Raw genomic sequence first — 19,217 nt, forward strand, 5'->3', positions numbered from 1 at the left:
CACGAACTGCGTGTGAATTGTCTGAAGTAGGGTCGAATTTTTCCCGAGACCGAGTTAGTCTGGAGCCTTCTGGAATAAAAGTCGGTTTTCCTACTATTATTATTTTTCTCAAAATACTCCAAACCGACTCATCATTCCGGCAAACCGCGTCAGCCAGTAAGTTTCTTAATGGACTCTTTCGATATATTGCAAGAAAAAATGAAATGGTGCTAGACGGGTTCTCAAGCACTTACCGAAACTTAGTTTTCACTTTAAATTACCATTCTATGAAATCTCCAAACCCTCGTCTTTCTTTCCTGACCAGTCACGCCACTCACAACAAATCAGGAAAAGATTACGACGACTTTAACCTTGATAACCTCATACGGTAACTTCTTAAGTTCTAAGCCTTTCGACTAAGCTATTTTAATAGGCCACCCCATCCATTGCAAAGCTGTGTACAGCCAGGTGTATTGACCCTGATGTTTAATACCTTTGTACTGTTTCGTCTGCTGCAGTCAAGCGGAATAACACACAAACACACACACAAAAACACACACACACATACATACACAAACCCAATTGTGGTCAATGCGAAATCTGAAGAAGCAACTGGTATCAGACATAACAGAGATGATTGACGGTTCTTTTTCGTCGACCTTCACGCCCACGGTCCACACACGTTCATGCCCTCGTCACATGACTGCCTACAGGAGGCCCAGAAGGTGACAACTACCAAAGAAACCCTCAAGGTCCTAACTGGGGCAGCAGGCAGAGTTCACGATTACTGGGTTGGCTGCATGTAAATTTGAGCTGAGGTGGAGTTCACTCCACCTTTGTGAATATAGCTGTAGTTTGAATGCAAGGCTATTTCGCTGTCCTTCCTCTCCCTCTAAAACCTGTCAGCATGGATATTGAGCTTTCTTCTTTTTTTTAATCAAGGATGGTACAGTTTACAAATTTTAGTTTTTAAAGAAAAGGCAAAAAAAAAATATATTAATATCAGCTCTGTAAGTGATGTGAGATGTAGTTCGAATATATAGCACTCTCAATTCAGTGCTTTTAGACCAACCATGTGTATCTAGATGGAGAATGATACTGCTAGAAATGTGGGAACTCCACTGGAAATAAATAAATTATGATATTCATGGCATTTCACATTAGCTGTCAATTCATAGCAGACAAATTCACAACAAAGTTGCTCCAAAAATCTGGAAATCTGACAAGCTGAAATCTTTTTGGGTACAGATATGTGATACATAAAATAGATTACCGGTACTCTTCATTGTACCAGCAGAAAGCATACCTTTGACTTGAGCACATACAGTGTATATAATATAGGCCCTACACGTACATGTAAGTTGTGTCAAACACCTATTATTACAGGCATTGTATAAAAAACAAAAACAAAAACAAAAACATAAACTTACTGCTTTGTAAGCTCATGTTGGGCACATCACATCCCATATTGATTGCATTATCACTCACTATGTGCATTTTCATTTTAAATAGGCAAATCCTCACAGGGCATCAATCACTACACTCTCCAATTGTTGCAGAAATGAAGACAGCCATGATACAAAATGACAATCAAATCATTTTCTTGTAAAAAAAAAAAAAAAAAGGACGGAAATATGGAACACTGCAAAGTCTGTTTCTGGCTCTGGAATATACTGCCTTAAAAGCAAATTTGGATGACAAGACGAAATGACGCATTGTCACACGCCATGCTTGTTGACGACGTCATGCAAGTCACGCTAAGCAGACTCGCGCAGAATTCGCGTCTGCCCCTAGTGATGAAATCACTTCCTAGAAAACGTGCAACAGACAAGAGGATAGTGCCAAGAAATGTTTAGACTGACGCCTTTCACATCGTCAAAATAAATCAGCAGTGGCATTGCCCACACTCGGAAGTTTTTCGGTGAATCATTCAGCCTCCCACCAAGTTGGGGGGGGGGGTACCCTCTGTGGGTACATCACGCAATGTGGAAGCAAACAAACAAATGATAAGGACACTGACATCAGGAAGGGGGTAACCATGTGTACAGGATGAAATTATATCATTTTCCTGGCAGAAGGAAGACTGAATCCCATCACTCGGAAATAGTCGCAATAAAAATGACCATGAAGCGACTCTTCTGTGGGTAAAATGGTGGGGGTAGGAGGAAGTTATGTTTTGTAAGTACCCACGCTGCAAGATACAAAGCGTTGGATGCATGAAATGTTTACATTTTCTACTGCAAGCAATACCCATATGGGAAGTAACCCTAAACTCCTGTTTGAATAGAAAACACAATTATCTGCATGTTTAGATTTAAAAAAAAAAAACCTTTGCAAGTAGTCAGGAAGCATTTGGTTTCCCTGGAGATTGGATTGATCAGTCGCAAGTTCTTGCAGTAGATGGTAGGAAAATTTATCCATACTTACAGACGTACATAGAGTGTCTGTTCGTGAACCCATGATGTAGGATTAATTCATCATTTGGTGACTATATAGCACCATTTTACCACACAAAATTACCTGCTGAGTGATTATCAAGCATTAATGACTTTAAATTTGTCTCAAAAATCAAGAACTCTCCTAGCCTCTAGCACATTTATGGATACATCCTAGCCTCTAGCACATTTATGGATACATCAACTGGCAAGGAGATAATGAGCTCTACTGGCAAGGATTCATACACACATACATGTGTACATTCTATACCCCACAACCATGTATTTTTACAAAATTTGGGTACCAAGTAAGTAAAAGAAAATGGAACAAGTGCTAGAGAAGTATGAAAATAAAAAGAAGCCCATCATGCACACCATTATTTCTTCACCTGTAACCACAGTGTCAGAATTTGGGACAATTTCTGAACTTAAAGGGGATGGCTAGTAACCGATCAGTGGGAATCAGTGGGAATGCTGAGGGATGATTGTTCCAATCCTTGTGGGATTCATTTAAGAGTACATTATATATCTACTGTTGTATGAAAATTATTTGCTTCAGAACGGTCTCATATTCAAGTAATGTGCAGATTAATGCCCCGTCACTGACCAGGGACGCTTACCTGGAAGCATTAAACTACACATTACTTGAATATGAGACCATTCTGAAGCAAATAATTTTCACACAAGAATAGATATATAATGTACTCTTAAATGAATACCACACGGATTGGAACAATCATCCCTCAGCATTCTTACTAATTCCCACTGATCAGTTACTAGCCATCCCCTTTAAAAGAAGTTTTAATTTAGTACGATGCAGGAAATTTCAATAGTCCATCAGTTTTAACACAGGCACTGATCTTGGTATACATGTCATTAGATATTGAGGGATTAAGCCATAGAATACTTAAAAGAAATCAATTACGATAACCTATTTGTACAACTGGCATTGGGTACCAGTAACCCAATTAAAAAAAAAGAAGTGGGCAATGCCAAAATCTGCTTTATAACAAAGCAATCATACAAGTTCTTGCAAGTGTGAATGTATTTTCAAGAATTTTGCAAAGTCATATCAAGTAAACATAATTTCTAATCTAAAGTATGCTGTTAAACATATAGTACACCCTCAAAACAGGCTTCTAAAAAGTACCAAATTGCCTCAGAGCTTAAATTTTTTGTTGCTGCAATATGTAGGCCTACACTATACCCAACTACCAGTTTCCAATTTGTGTATAAAATTACAACCTACAAGGACTTCCATACTTTTATTAGATTTTGACACAATGATATAGACAAAAGAATCAAGAGAGACACAAAAGGAAGAATCAACATATGAAATGCAATGAATAGTCAGCCGAAACTGATAATAACTCTCCACGTGCTTCTCATTAACTGCCGAGCATATGGGGGGGGGGGGGGGAAGAATCACTTCCATCAGCCCATGCAAGATGACACAATATACAGGACAGAAAAATGTTTTAAAACACTTTCAACATGGACATTAAAACAACATAGAGGGAAATGATTTGCATGTACACCCTCCAGGCAAAACAATTGTGCAAATGCGATTAGTGCAGGTATTAACTTGAAACCACAGCCTTGAAACAATGCACAGTTTATGAACGTCAAATGTTTTTATACCTATGATTATCATACTGGAATTCACTCCAAAGTGAAAGAGCTTTTAAGTTAAAAAAACAATCATGTCAATGAATTAGATCTATAATGTATTAACTATATCTACCTGAATGTGAATGTGACCGAACAAGACAGTCTGAATTTTGGTGTATATGCGATAAATCTCAGCATGATAGCCACACATCTGCAGTACACATCACATCATGATATGGGCCTTTCGAAATTACACCTCTGCACAGTGTTTGTGATGCCTATTAATTATACAATTAGTATAAAACTCTTCATTTGCTATATTATGAAAAAGATTAATTTTCCTGACATATTTTACTCAATTCAGCTTCCTATGTTTCTGAAATGTGCCAAATCATACTGCACTTTAGAATGGTATAAGAAGAGTCACAAAGAATAATATCTTTTCAGAAAGCACAACAAGATGACAGAAGCACTGTGCATGTACAGTAGACCTACATGTAGGCTACATGTAATGTTCACTAAGAGAGCATTGTTTACATAACATGCCCACTGGATGACTCATACATGTATACATGTAGGTTAATTTCTGGTCATTGGGGATTTCTTTTATATCATATGACCCGAATTCACGAAGGTGGTACAATTGAAACCATGGTTTAAATAATGGACAATTGGTATGGAGCACCAAGCGTCGCATGGCCTACTTCGTTATGAAATCAGTCATTACGTCGACGAAATAACCATGTCATTGACAAAATGTTCATTTCGTTAATGAGATAATCACTTCGTCACAACATTTCGTCAACGAAATGACTGATTTCGTAATGAAATAGGCCATGTGACACTTGGCGCTCCATACAAATTGTCAATGGTTTAAATCATGGTTTCAATTGTACCACCTTCATGAATTCAGGCCAAGGGGTCTGGTTTCCCTAGAATTTCACAAAGTACTGTAAAACATGACATATTCGTGGCATGAATTTTTCGCAAATTGGAACTGACAGCCTTTTTCGTGGCGTGAAATTTTCGCGAAGTGCCACTGGCGTTCAATGCATATAGTGTAAACAAGGACTTTCACGTGCATTTTAATTTCGCGAATCTTGGCGCTCGCGAAATTCGCGAAATTAAAATGCACACGAAAATTCCTCATTTTACAGTATTTGCTCTGGATACATTGCTTTCAATCACAAAGAAAATTTTCTCTCTCTGGTTTATTTAGCCTGTCATTGAACAAGATCCGTTCAGAACTTTTTGTGTTATTTTGTGAACATAAAATATAAATAAACCCATGCCCACACAACCATAACATCCTTGGTGGAGGTACTCAGAATCAGTGTATACTCCTTGGCAATTCAAAGCGGGCGAATAGAGATATCATTACTAATGTAAAGGGTATTCACAATCTATTAGACTGTTATACGTACGCTGTACATTGTGAAATGAATGGTTCAAGGAGTGGTACAGTTTTGGTTGAGATGGGAGATTCAGACCAAACTTTTTGCGACGTAATTTGAAACTACTTATGAAATCTTAAAGAGCATACAATTCCATGAGGAATTCAAAGTTTGTTTGATGAAAATAAGTTTTGAAATGACCGATATCCAAAACTAAAGTAAAACAATGAGGTCCTACCAAAAGACGGGTCCAACTTTTTATTAGGACCTCTTTTGTTTTTCAATAGGCCTACATCTCAGTCATTTCAAAACCAATTTTCATCAAATAAACTTTGAATTCCTCTTAAAATTGTATGCTCTTTAATATTTCATACGATTTCTCATTATCTCACAACAAAGTTGGAAACCTGAAGCCCTATCTCCACCAAAACTATACAATCCCTTTAATCTTCATAGGATTTTTATTTTTGTATTGCTACGGCTTTCCGCCTTTCTGTTTGACATCCAATTTCTATCGACAGCTAGCAAAAAGGATCGATTGAATCTGTGTTGACATAGATGCAGTATTTGAAAGTTCAAACACTGTATGACCACTGACACAAAGTAATCACAGTACAATATTGTATCACAAATGCACAACTCGTGCGATTTCATCTGGCTATTAAAGAAAAAAGAGTTGCAAATGACTGTAGGAGTGTGCTGGATATGTGGTGACCAGCATACACGTAGACTGTGGAAATGATATCTAATTCTGTAGGGTCAGTTGTAACTCTCTTGGATTACTGGTACACAAGAGGCACTGACTACTAAAGGAATCACTATCAGCCTTACTCACGCTCCTCCACCTGGTGACAATAAATATTGGCACACATGACTTTGATTCTGCCTTTAAATGGTGCTGACACGGAGCATGTGACTGTGATTAAGATGCAGCCAGGCTTGGCTGCCAGCCAAAAGGCCACAAGTGCAGTGCGTCGATGTTCAGTCCGACAGGCAGTGTGACTCAGAGTAATATGACAGAAAATGAAAATGCTGTCCAAAGATTTGTTCACACGGAAATATTGACTCTGTTCCAGATCTTTTCTGTCATGTCACTACGCTATCTACATTTTAAAAGCCTGGTGAAAAAGAAAAAATGAAAAAAAAAATTCATACAAGTGTGTTGATCAAGAAGGTGCAAAATGAAATGCAACTCCTGGCAAAGTTCAAGTCACACAACAGTTTTTGCTCTCTTTTTTTTTCTCTCATGTGTAAGAAGAGCTGTTTTGTTTGGGGTTTGTTTGTTTGATTGTTCATTCTGTCATTTGTTTGGGGGAGGATTAGAGACTGTGTCTTGCTTATAACAAAATTCCTGGAAGAATTCTACTAGTACTACACATACAGGGCATTGCAAATTGGGCACATGACCTGTCATCAGTTGGGTCCAACTTTGTATTGGTATACAGTATTAGCTAACACCCACTTATCACATGACTAAGCTGTCAGTAGTAGCATGCTTCTATTACATGATTTAGTCATGCTATTTGATCTAAGGCACAGGTTTCACTATATTGTTGAATTGCCTTATATTCCCCTGATGTCATCATGAACATTCTCTTTTGATATTATCCATCAAAGGCACATTACACTTTCAGCAAAATTTCACATACTGAAGATTAGGCTTTCAGAAGAAAAAAAAATCATGGATATGAACAATTTGTTACAATTGGGATTTATAACAAATTACCTTCGAAGTATTACAGCATAGATACTAGAGTATCTACACAGTTATCTAAAATAAATAAGACTTTAAGCAGGTGATATCCCTTTGACGAACCTGTAACTTCTTTTTTCAGTTTATCATTGTTACTAATGCTTGACTTTGACAAATGGAAAGTTTAAGCTCACGGAAAATCGTGTTCTTGATTTCCTCCTAACTTTTGATAATCACAGTCCCAATACAGGATGGTAACTCTGCATGGAAAGACTGCAATACAGTATATATTTCGGTAACCATGACATCGAAAGACTCCCTTTCCTTTCCCACGAATGGATTTGGTTCCCTTCCGCATATAGATCACAGGTTTCTCCTTTAGGTAGCTTTTTTCTTTTTTGCTGCAACAGAGATACAAACTCTATGTGTAGTAATCTGGGTGGTGTTGTGCGTATATTCTTTTAATGAATTTTCAGTACTCTTCATGTATTCTACATTTATTTAGTGCTTCTGTTTTTTTGAAAACACACACACAAAAAAAAAATCAGACAATATATAAAAAACCAGGACACATCATCATCAACACGATAAATCCTGTTTCCTCCAGCCCTTCAGCCATATGATATGAGAGATATTTAAGTTTCATATTGAATCACGCACCGTGTGACAAATCAATTCTAACAGAATGGTTTACATTTCCCTTGACAGGTCCTAATCCACACAAGCTGTCACTTCAGCAGTGACAAATGCTATAACATGCACGAAATCCATCTCTGGCAATACTGAAATCAGTATCTTTTATTTTGCTTTCCAGCAGAGGTCTAGATGCCGTGGAGATGGGTTTTGCTGTATTTTGCTTGTTTTTCTTAATGATATTTTATCTGGGTTCTACTTCACAAATGCAGGATATATCAAAATTCATGTACATCAAAATTCACGAGGGCATGGTTAGAATAAGACATTATACCATTTGGTCTGAAAGGTGGTATTGCTCCTCTTTTTTTAAAGAGCTCTCTCTGAAGTTCAATAAAGCAGCACTCAATTATTATATGGTAAATGGAAATGACATGAATGAAATCATAGCTAAATTCACAGGTTTGAGCAGTACTATGCCCAGTCTGGTTGTTAACCCCCCCCCCCCCCCCCCCCATATCAGTGTCGCGTCATGTCCATTAGTTTAAAGGGATGGTATACTTTTGGTTGAGATGGGGATTAAGATTTTAACTCTTTGCAAAATAAATAGAAACCATTTCCAGTACATGAAATTGCTGAGATATCAAGAAAAAAGAGGTCCTAATAAAAGGTGGGAACCATCTTTTATTAGGAGCACTTTCTTTTGCTGTGTTTTTGGATATATCTCAGCCATTTCAAAACAGACTTTCATCAAATAAACTTTTAATTCCTCGTAGAATTGTATGTTCTTTGATAGCTCACGTAAGTGCTTTCTAATTATCTCACAAGAAGTTAAGATCTGAATCCCCATCTCAACCAAAACTATACCATCCCTTTAATGTTTGCATCATATCTACATGTACGACAGGAAGGAAATCACTATGAGTGTGTATTTACCAAATGAGAAGCTCTATCAAACATGATTGACAGTAGGACAAGACTTCATCTTCCTCAATCAATTTTGGCATGAATATGTATCTATGCTCTTGAAGAAAACAAAATGGCGCTAGTCCTGGGTCCCGTTGCATAAAACTTTTTTAGCAACCTTAGAAAATTCTGGTTGGGATTTGCCCAACGTGAATTTTTTAAGGTTGCTAATTTAAGAATGTAAAATCCGTTGCATAAAAACTCTGGTTGGGAGCTTCCAACCGGAATTTTGTGATTTCAACCGGAAAAAACTCCGGTTGGATGGTGTCCTCATTCCGTATTGGGTGAGGTGACCCATCTTCTGTGTTGTTCATCCATCTTGCTGCCATGGCAACGGGCCTTGCAATAGTGGACACTACAGGAAGCCATTCACTAGCGCTAACGCATCCCGCACTCATGAGTCAACCACGAGGGCGTGACGGGAGGTTGATCTCATGTCAAAGCGTGCCTTTCATCGGCTTCCAACAAGTGTCATCATACACTGTACTCCGTGAAAGGTACAGATGATATGACAAAAGGCTTCTGTCAAATTAGTAGGCTGGAAATGAAACTGCTGAGGTTTAGAATCTGGCTTTGTATTTGTTTAATACCCTATCATTTATAAAATCCAATCATGCAGAAGTAGATTATATTACTCACAATTGTATTATCTCACCCATTTCCCTCCAAACAGATTCTGAAATATCCATTGGGTAGATATTGCACAGGAATAACCAAAGTCCTATAGACAATGGCTTTACCTAGACATTATTAGACAAACCTACTGACTTAGTACTCTTCTAGCAGGTGCCATTAATATCATATTCTCCACTATTATTATTACCACATTTGAATACTCTTTTGATTGGACCAATATCGATGCAACTGGTGATAAAACTGTCCAAGAAAGTGTGCCACATGATGAATGAAAACTTCACAAAGACTTTGATCCATAATAATTATGACATGACAAGGCATGGATTAAAACTATTGACCTACTTTATTTTCCCTCTCTGTTTGGACTTTAATCTCAGTCCACTCAACAACTACTGAGATGCTTGCTCTCCAATCGCAAGTTGATCTAGCAGCATATTTAACCCATATCAAATAGAAAATTAAGCACAGTGATGCTAATTAAAGATTCCAGCATATTTGGAGAACCATCTCTGTATTCCGCTTCACTTCCTAGAACTACACTTCAATATCTCAAGATGCAAAATATCAATGCTAAATAAGAACAATGAAGTGATCCACCTAATTCTTCAAAATACAGTGCATAAAAATACTGCCATGGGTGGGAGAATTTTATATCACATCTGCCGAGCAATTACAGGCAGACCCCTCAATATCCTTTGCTTTATTCAAAAGCAAGACAGTCAGGGATACCTTTTTATAACAGGAATGGCATGATATTGATTTTTCTTGGAATTGGCAAGCATCCCTTGATGTGCTCTGCTGACCATCTTGCATTTACAAGTGTATAATAATCTATCCACTAGAGTGCTTTGTTTGTTGATGGCACAGAAGTCCTAAGAATACAAACTGTCCATGAATACAGCTTAGGCATTGCCCTCAAATGGTATTGGTCATTCTGCTAGATGGTCAGCTATCACAGCTGAATGGCTTTGTCTGTCTGGCTTGTACTATAGGTCCATGCTTGCACTGCTGCAAAATGGGAAGGGGGGCAGGTATAAACTTGAATGAAAATTTAACAGTAAGGCAAGTTTGGACTTCTTGCGTAGAAAACCTCATGTACAATTTGTATGTGATTTCACCTTGTATGGTCAGTCTTACCTACCAATGAATCAGAATGTTGCAACAGTCACCAGGGATAATCGAGACTGACTAAACATCATGATCAAACAGTCAACAGTGTACGCTGAACATACAATGTATGGTCAGTAGTTGAAGAAAGTCTGGTCTAATGTCCTTTTCAGTGGTACATGTGTATCAGGCACATGATTTTTGTGGCACAGAGGTTCATGTTTGATAAGTTTTACTTTACCACAACACTGTAAAAGTGAAAAAAAAATGACAACAAAAGCTACATGTACCTTATGATACCGATGTATTGACTCCTATGCTTTATACTGGCATACTGACTCCTGTGCTTTTACACTGGCACCATGCCAAGTGTATTCTAAACACCATATTACAATGCAGGATAGTAAGCGTGTTACTGTTTTAGTTCTCACATCACATGACAGTTTTGAAGCCAAATAGACTGGCTGATTCTGTATTTAGGCCTTGCAGGGCACTGAAAAAAAAAATCAACAGCAGTATACCTTTTGCAGGCAGTGAGTTTTTGGTTTTAGTATCCCACGCATAAAGGGGCAAAAGGGTTCGTGGCACTTTGCATTGTCCTGGACTTCAGCGCATCGCAAGTAGAATAGTGGTGTCCCAATCACAACTAACTGCCACATGCCAGAGCATTATTCAAACTGCTTAAAACAATAATCATATGTAATTGCACACTTCTCATCTTAATGCTATGTGTTGATCACAGTGAACTTTGCCCTACGCTCAAAAAGCCCTACCGCAAAGTCATCTGACCATGTAAAATTTTGAATAGTGCACACTGATTTTTCCTCAGCTACTTTTTTGAGATGAGTTTTTGCCAACCAAGTATGTTACAATGCTCCACAAAATGAATTGATATTCTAGCTAATATAAATGTGTGTTTTTTTCCCACAAATCCCATGTTAATGAGCACCAGTGCCCTCAGTTCAAAAAAGATCTAGTGAAATTTGACAGAAAAATAGGAAGTGTACATGTGTACATGGAGCAATCCTTTCAGCTCAATGTGTATACTCTGACTAGAGGTGGGACATCTGCTGCAAACCAACTTACATTTATATGAACTTGACAGTGCTCCTATACCATGACACGAATACCTGGCATTCTTAGCAATCCCATTGGCTCAAGGCAAGCTCCCAGGAACCCCACACCATCTCCTCTTCCACGGGAGGGGTTCCAGGCAAATGAGAGTGAGTTGTGAAAGCAAAAGCCATAAAATGGAACCCAGCTCCTCCACAATAAGAATTTGAAGAAAGATATAGCCACTCGCACGATATCATCTAATATTACATTTATACTTGGCAACCCTCAAAATTTATCTCAATCACATGATGATGATAATCTCTCATAGTTTTCATTTGACTACCTAGAAGACATTGAAACAAAACAAACAAAAACAAAAACAAAACTGAAATATCACATTCCTCATATATTATTATGTCTACTTCGCATGATACCAATCTGGTTTTGTCACAATGTCTAGATACATGTAGATAGCTATAAAGCAAGCAGCAAAAGTGTGTTGAAGTCAATTGCCACATTTCAAGTATGAATACCATAAAGCATCACCAACATGAAGCAGCAGGCAGTCTGAACAGTGCGGCAGAAGAATACTTCCCCAGAAGATCTTGAAAGTCTTTGAAAACTCAAAACTACTGTGACTTCTGTCCCTTTCCTTTTTGGTGTTCTTGCATATTGAAAGCAAAGTCTTCATAATGCTGTAATATTTAGCTAAACCCAAAATGCTGTGTTGTATGTACATTGTACCTCCACCAAACTAACATGATGGCATGCATGCATGGCATGCTGTACTCTAAAATGTTACAACGTATGTACTGTACTTTCACCCATGCACACTAACAGGTATACCGTATCCAAGGTAATTACGATGCGATATCCATGTTTGATTTGCCCAGTTCATGGAAACACGGAACCAACCATGACATGTATAAAGCCTTGTGGACAATCATAATAGTCATAATCACAGGGTAAATCCTTTCCCCAGTTACTCTCCCCAAATCCCACAAATCACTATAATCCAGCTGCATTAGTTACCCTCCTTTGTGTTACTTTTTGAAGAAAAAAAAATCCTTTCTAACATTTCTTTGGCAAAATGCACAGCTTCACACAGTTTCCTTGTAATGTAACAAGCAACCATCATCCCTACGTGCATCTGACTCATCACAACAACAATCCCTGGACCTCGAACACTAGCCAAATATCTGCAACACTCAGTTGTACAGCTGAAGGACACAAACAAACCAAATCCAATTTCACAACAAACTTAACAACAACTGCATCTAGACAAGTACAGGTACAATGTATCTCTACACAACACCTATTATTTATCAAGGCTAAGCCAGCACTAGATTGTAGGTATATTCAATCTGACACAGAAACAGATGGCCCTTTTACACCACTCTTCTGCTCTTCTTCAAGGCACCCATTCTCACACACTATATTCAATTAGGAATTATCAAAACTCTTCATCTACAGGCTCTGTCTATGATCGATTCATTTCATTTGAATGTCTAATTCATGCTTTTATTAGCCTCCTTGGGATGGCATCATTCAATATTACATGAATCGGCCCACAGATCTAATTGTGATTTAGTTGATAGCAAATTGGGGATATGTAAAGCTGTATACACAATCCTTTTTTAATGGACGGGGTTCTGTAATGTACTCAGATTTAATGCATGCACTGTTAACAAAAGTTGCCTGTAACAACCATAAAGCTTGCAAGAGGCTTTCCCTACCATGAAACAACTAGGCGAATTCCTGCCATTAGAAGTTAATGGGAGGGAGCAGGTGAGTGAAATACGTAGTTACTAGGCTGTAGAAAAAAGAATGGATCCATAAAATGTAATCAATTACAGAAACTGGTCAAAACGTCAACGAGCAACTCCTTTCAAAGATGGAAGAGCAGGATGAATGGTTATGTGCTTCACCTTGATGTGTAGCGATAATAATATCTTAATTGCCGCGGTCACACTGGCAAAAAGATTGTAATGTTTAAACTCGCGAAGTTCATTTAAGTTTGGGTCACTGGTGCACCTTCCACAAACAGATGGTGGACTGGTCATGTGACAAACTTCACAAAGTTCTGGTTGTTGGCATTCACACTGCCAAAATGTTGAGAAGATTGGTAGGGGGAGGGGGTCCGAGAAATATCCCTAGTCTGAGTGGGAAGTTTCAAAAGAAGTTTCGCAGGAATTTTGCGGTCACACTGGCAGAACTTCAAGATCTTAAAGATCATGATCTTTTAATAGATCGTGATCTTAAACTTAGCAATCTTTTGCCAGTGTGACCGCAGAGCTATAGAAAACACAAGAGAAATTAGTAGCTTCTAGACAAAGTCGGCTTACGATTTTGCTGCGCAGGAGCACAACTAAGCTGAAATCCGTCCCCCTGGAACTTCTTTCAGCTATAGACATACAATGTAGATTTGTATTTATGCCCACATTTATGTGGGAAATAGCAAAAGTCATATTGCTTTGAGAGGATTCACGGTGTGCATGAAAAGCTATGCATACATCAGCTAAATGGCATGGGAACAATTCCATTCATGCACAGGTGGTTTGGATTTGCTCAGTTTCCCCAGCTTGGCGTGAAATATCATACTGTCAAATGCTAGCTATGCATACAACTGTAAGTCTTCATTGCAGTGCACACAGACAGTGAAGGGACAGATATGGGGTTACTTTCACTGATGAAGCAACCTGGGGTAGCAATATGCATGTAAGCTCCTTGCATTGTATATTATCATTCCAAGCTGATATTCCAGATTTTTTAATGGTTCCATTCCTCTGGCTGGCAACAACATTAAAGTCTCTATATAACCAGAGACTCCAACCCAAAGTACCTTCTGATCTGGAGATTCTCCCGCCTGAAACCCCTAGCAAACGGGAGACTCAAAGTTGATGTGTGCGAAGCGCAAAATTCCCCGGGTTCTAGATGCTCTCTGGTGCTATCTAAGGCTTATCTTTTCAACATACAATAGAAATATGTAAGAAATCCTTTCCAACGGGAGGCAAAGAGCCAGGGCGGGAGAAATTAAATCTCAAACGGGAGAACGGGAGATTTTGCAAAAATGGGTTTTCGGCGGGAGATCTCCCGCCGAAAACGGGAGAGTTGGAGTCTCTGTATAACCTGCAACTCTTCCCCAATCCTTCATATAACCTTTACAAGGAGTTTGTAGTAATTGTACATCAAACTGGTTCTACATATATGCAGTCTGATAGTATGCATTTAGTAAGTATTTATACCGGTATGTAAAATCTGAAATGACAACACATTTTTGCTCTGGATGCCTTTTGCTACTGCTCATTGTCTGCAAAGATGAGTGGGAAGAAGAACCAGACAGTCTTTCCCTAGCGGAAAAATTAGGCAAAACAGGCTCTTTCGAAAATGCACGTACACTACATGTACTTGTAATGTGTAGCTGAATGGGTCCTGACCTTTAGGCCTACAGGTTTGTAACTGAAATAAAAACAACACATTGAATCATTCCATTTGTCTGCAGAATGACAGGAGTGAGCTGGCTTCGGCTGCTTACTGTAAGCACTGACACAAGAGGAGACAAATGAAAACCCATAAAATATGCAACAGGAAGAGTCAGTTCAAATGACAATCACCACTAAAACAAAAACAAACAAATAAACAAAAACAATTTCTCTTGATTGTAATTTGTATGAATGCGCATGTAAAATATGGAGAAAATTGTTTACTACATTAAAATACCCTGAAGGCCATGGCAGGTTGATTCCTTACATACAAAAAAAAAAAACAAACAAACAAAACAACAACCAACAAAACAAAACCAACAAAAAACAAACAAAAAACAAACAAACAAAAAACAAAAAACAAACAAAAAAACACAAAATGATGGAAACATGAAAAGTACAGGTAAGAATAATCACTTAAGAAAAATAAATGCATCTACACAGCTAAGAAGTATGGTTTTAAGAGAGAGATTTATTGCTATCCCCAGAGCACACAATGTATGTACTTGTACCCAAAGTAAGCCTACAGGTTGCTAGTATTTCTGCTGTACTATTCCCAACAGCTGCTCAATTGAATTCACACTTTCACTCTACGCTTGTTTAAAAAATGATTCATGTGTTGCATTATTGATTTGCAAGTGTTGATGCAACGTGGATTTGAAATGGTAGGCCTACAGTGCCTGGACTACAAGGCATTGTTATGTCACATTATGTTAATCCAGAGCCAGAGATGCTCACATGACATAAACCGCATGCAGGAGGGCAAACTACCCAAGTGTACAATATGTGTGTGTCAACTAATCTCTTTACATTATACAGAGATAGCTCAGACAGGGATTTCCAGACTATATAACTGATAAGTGTTAAGTCAACAGCTTATCAATAGCATGCAGTCACATGAGTTACTGGGTACCAAGGTCACCTTGCTCTGTAAACTGTTTCCTTATCTCAGCAAGGCAACACAAACATATATTCCAATATTTTGCACACTATGTAGAATGTATGCCATAAATCTGATGAAATCATTAAGTAATCAGGATCTGAGAGCACAGGATACTCATTCAGTGGCAAAACGCTTCCAGCTTCACTATGATTTTGTTACTACTTTGCTTACAAGATTGTATCCCTCATAATTACATTTAAACAATCTTCATACAAAAAAAGAAAAAAAAAAGAAAAGAGAAGACTTGGAAAAAAGATTGAAGCTAAATGTTAATTGCCAGTATGAAGCTTACCATTTGTGCGATGTTAACACTTCTGGGGACCTGGATGTTGGAAAGTTCACGGAAATACAAATAATCGATTAAAAATTTGATATCTACAGAAATACATACAAATAATCAATATCAGTGTTCTATTTCATTTAATATGGAAAGTGTTTATTCTACCTGACAGAGCTACAGTAAAATTGTACATCAAGCCAAACGTATAGTGGGATTTGAGCAATGCTGTGAAACTAAGAATTTTCTCTTCAAGAGTAAATTTCAACAAAATTAAAATTCAGCATATATACATGAAGAAAGAGAGTAAGCTTGCTCCAACACGACATTGTGGTTGGATCATGATTTATACTACATTAGGTGCTGCTCATTATTAATATTATTATTAACCATAGCATCCTGAGGAAGAATATCAACAAAGCTTAATTAAATGTTTCAAAAGTTCTCAGACTCACTATCACATGGTCAAGTAGCATATCGTTGCTGGGGTGACAAGACCTTGTATCTGCAACTTTGGTGAAAATGACTTTTTTTAATTAATGGCCAAATCATGGGTTAAGTGATGTCCTGTCCAAATCCCAACTGTCTTACTCTAAAAACGAAGCCACCACGGCATGTCAAAGGAAAGGCTATCCCATTAGCCATAGTGCTTTGGCCGCCATGTTTTTTGGCTCTCCTGAACATTTGACATTTTGTAGATACGAGGTCTTGTCGCCCCAGCGACGATATACAGAAGCAGAACAGTGATCAGTGGATTGGATTACAATGTTTTGTTATTTGTATTGTTAATCTTGATAACAATGCTGCTTCCAAAAATCTCAGCATGAACATTTTACATTCTTTCTCATTTCACCGAAATATTGTACAATCCTCTTGTAAATTCTGAAATTAAAAATGCACTGTCAGCCATGCAACATGTACACTACGTAGGTGATGTATATTGTGTACAATCTTTCCATGTCATCATCGTCAGTGTACTGAAGTATTGAATAGGTGATCCTGTCAAGACGTGGTACAGCACTTCGCAAAGAATTCAGTGTTGAAAGAACCAATGTTCAGTTCAATATATACTTATGAAAACCGAATTAAAGATATTAAAAATAAAAAATTACAGTGTTATAATAAACTGAATGCATAACTCCAAGAAACTTTCTAAAATCTATTTTGGCACCAGGTTAGAGTACAGACAAGTTGGGAATTAGTATCAACTTGTGACATAAAAAACCTGCACCAAGGTTTGACCTCATATGCCAAAATTCAACTGCGCGCAAAAGCATACATTGTAGGTTTCTACAGGTAGCAGCTGGTCAAAATTTTTGACGGTGTTTATGGTTGAATCATGGACGGCTTGCTTGATAGTGTTGTCAAAGCGAATAGAGTATTAGACATGTTAACACATTATAATCTTGATCATAAAAATACTCTCAAATCTGATACACTGTACATTCGGGTATTGCCTCCAGCTTCAGAAACCTGGACGGAGCAAGTGCATCTAGGGCACAAATGTCAAAGTGTTTGGTAGTGAAAACAGCATTGGCATCCACACCGAGGTTCGATTACTGCTCAGCTAAGAACAGGAACAGGGTAAATCCTAACTTGGGACTCTTGTTCCCCTCACCCCCCAACGGCCAAGACTCAAAAGGAATGTGATAGATGGATATGACACTGACATTAAATATTACTATAGACTGTCTGGCTATATGAATTCAGTGAAAGTTTAACACCTGTCACAAGATATGGCATGCCCAAGATATTCGTTGCCATTGGCAGCACACACAACATTCACCATTCCAATTTTGTAAATTGTACAATTGTATCTCACCGTTTAAAGGCAACATGCATACACAAGGATGTCTGAAGTCAGCGAGTGCTTGGTGGATTATGAACTATTTGAATAATAATAGCATAGTCTACTATACTATAGACTGACCGAACACTTGTTACAAAGACATTGCCTAATTCAATAACCAAACCATAAAGGCAAAATCAACAGCATTTCATTGTATTTGTAATGTTAAAAATAATAAATGTATACTACAATGATGACCATGAAATTATTATTAAGAAAAACAATGAACTGACAACAGAGATTTGCAATGATTCCAGTATTATTCTAGTAGGTGTCCAATGTCTGAATAGGGTGGTCTATCTAGTACGTTTCTTGCTTCTTTAGTAATTAAATTACACTCACTATCATTTATTAGTTAGCTGGTCTACCGACAAGCCCAAAATTACGTAACTTACTCAAAGTGCTCGTCCTTCTTTGCATTGCCGCTACACCACGTCGGGCGCCTCCTATCTCGGGAATGTTGAAAAAGTCGAGTTAACGCCATTTCTCACAACATGATGGATAAAAGAAAGGATCATGCCACAGCTGTGCTCACTTGAATGCTGTAATCATTGCTGTGTTATTAACAGACCTAGCGTTAAACTTGCAAGTTGTTCTCACGGCACAGCAAGAGACAGGCGGCACGGTTTCCGGTACCAACGTGCATATACTACAGAATACTACTGTATACCATTGACGATTCGCGTACACCTACACTATGTGAACGTACATGGCATGCCTGCCAGTGTAAACGACGTTGTTTTGGATTGTCACATGACGGGGAGATGTCGACCGCGACCGCGATTGGATACGTGAATCCAATAGTACGCTCAATATCATTGGACATATCCTCAGCATTCCGTATAGATCAAAGTCTATGATTGGTCGTATTGCGAAGAATGTCGTAGCGTTTGGAGCGAAGAACCTGCCCCGATAAATGCGGCCAGTCATGTGAAATGAGTAAACACAGTGTGATAGTTCGTTATCAAATCCCGAAGTCACGTGCCGAATAGCATTGGGTAGTGCAGTGGGATCGAAACGCGTTGTCGGATATAATTTGGTGAACTTTTTGTAATGTCGCCAATAGATTCGAAAAAGAAATACTTGAAGCCGATTCTTTCTGGCAGCAAGGATAATTGGCAACAGGGATAATCTAAGTCAAGAGTTGAGTTGCTCA

The 19,217-nt window shown here is 38.2% G+C and overlaps 1 protein-coding gene across 1 annotated transcript in view; it reads right to left on the reverse strand.

The window, feature by feature from the left end:
- LOC139727116 (folliculin-interacting protein 2-like) overlaps positions 1-18,838 on the reverse strand; it is a 41,019-nt gene extending 22,181 nt beyond the window's left edge. Inside the window, exons 1-2 of the mRNA XM_071638094.1 lie at positions 18,457-18,838; positions 16,228-16,257 (exon numbers count right to left, since the gene is read on the reverse strand). Coding sequence (XP_071494195.1) covers positions 16,228-16,257; positions 18,457-18,545 — 119 coding nt within the window. The 5' untranslated portion in view covers positions 18,546-18,838. The remainder of the gene's footprint in view (positions 1-16,227; positions 16,258-18,456) is intronic.
- Between the last annotated feature and the right edge of the window lie 379 nt (positions 18,839-19,217).

The sequence above is a fragment of the Diadema antillarum genome, unplaced genomic scaffold (assembly GCF_040938485.1).
Source record: "Diadema antillarum isolate AM-2024a unplaced genomic scaffold, OU_Dant_1.0 seq00000119_RagTag, whole genome shotgun sequence".
In the NCBI taxonomy this organism is placed as follows: Eukaryota; Metazoa; Echinodermata; class Echinoidea; order Diadematoida; family Diadematidae; genus Diadema; species Diadema antillarum.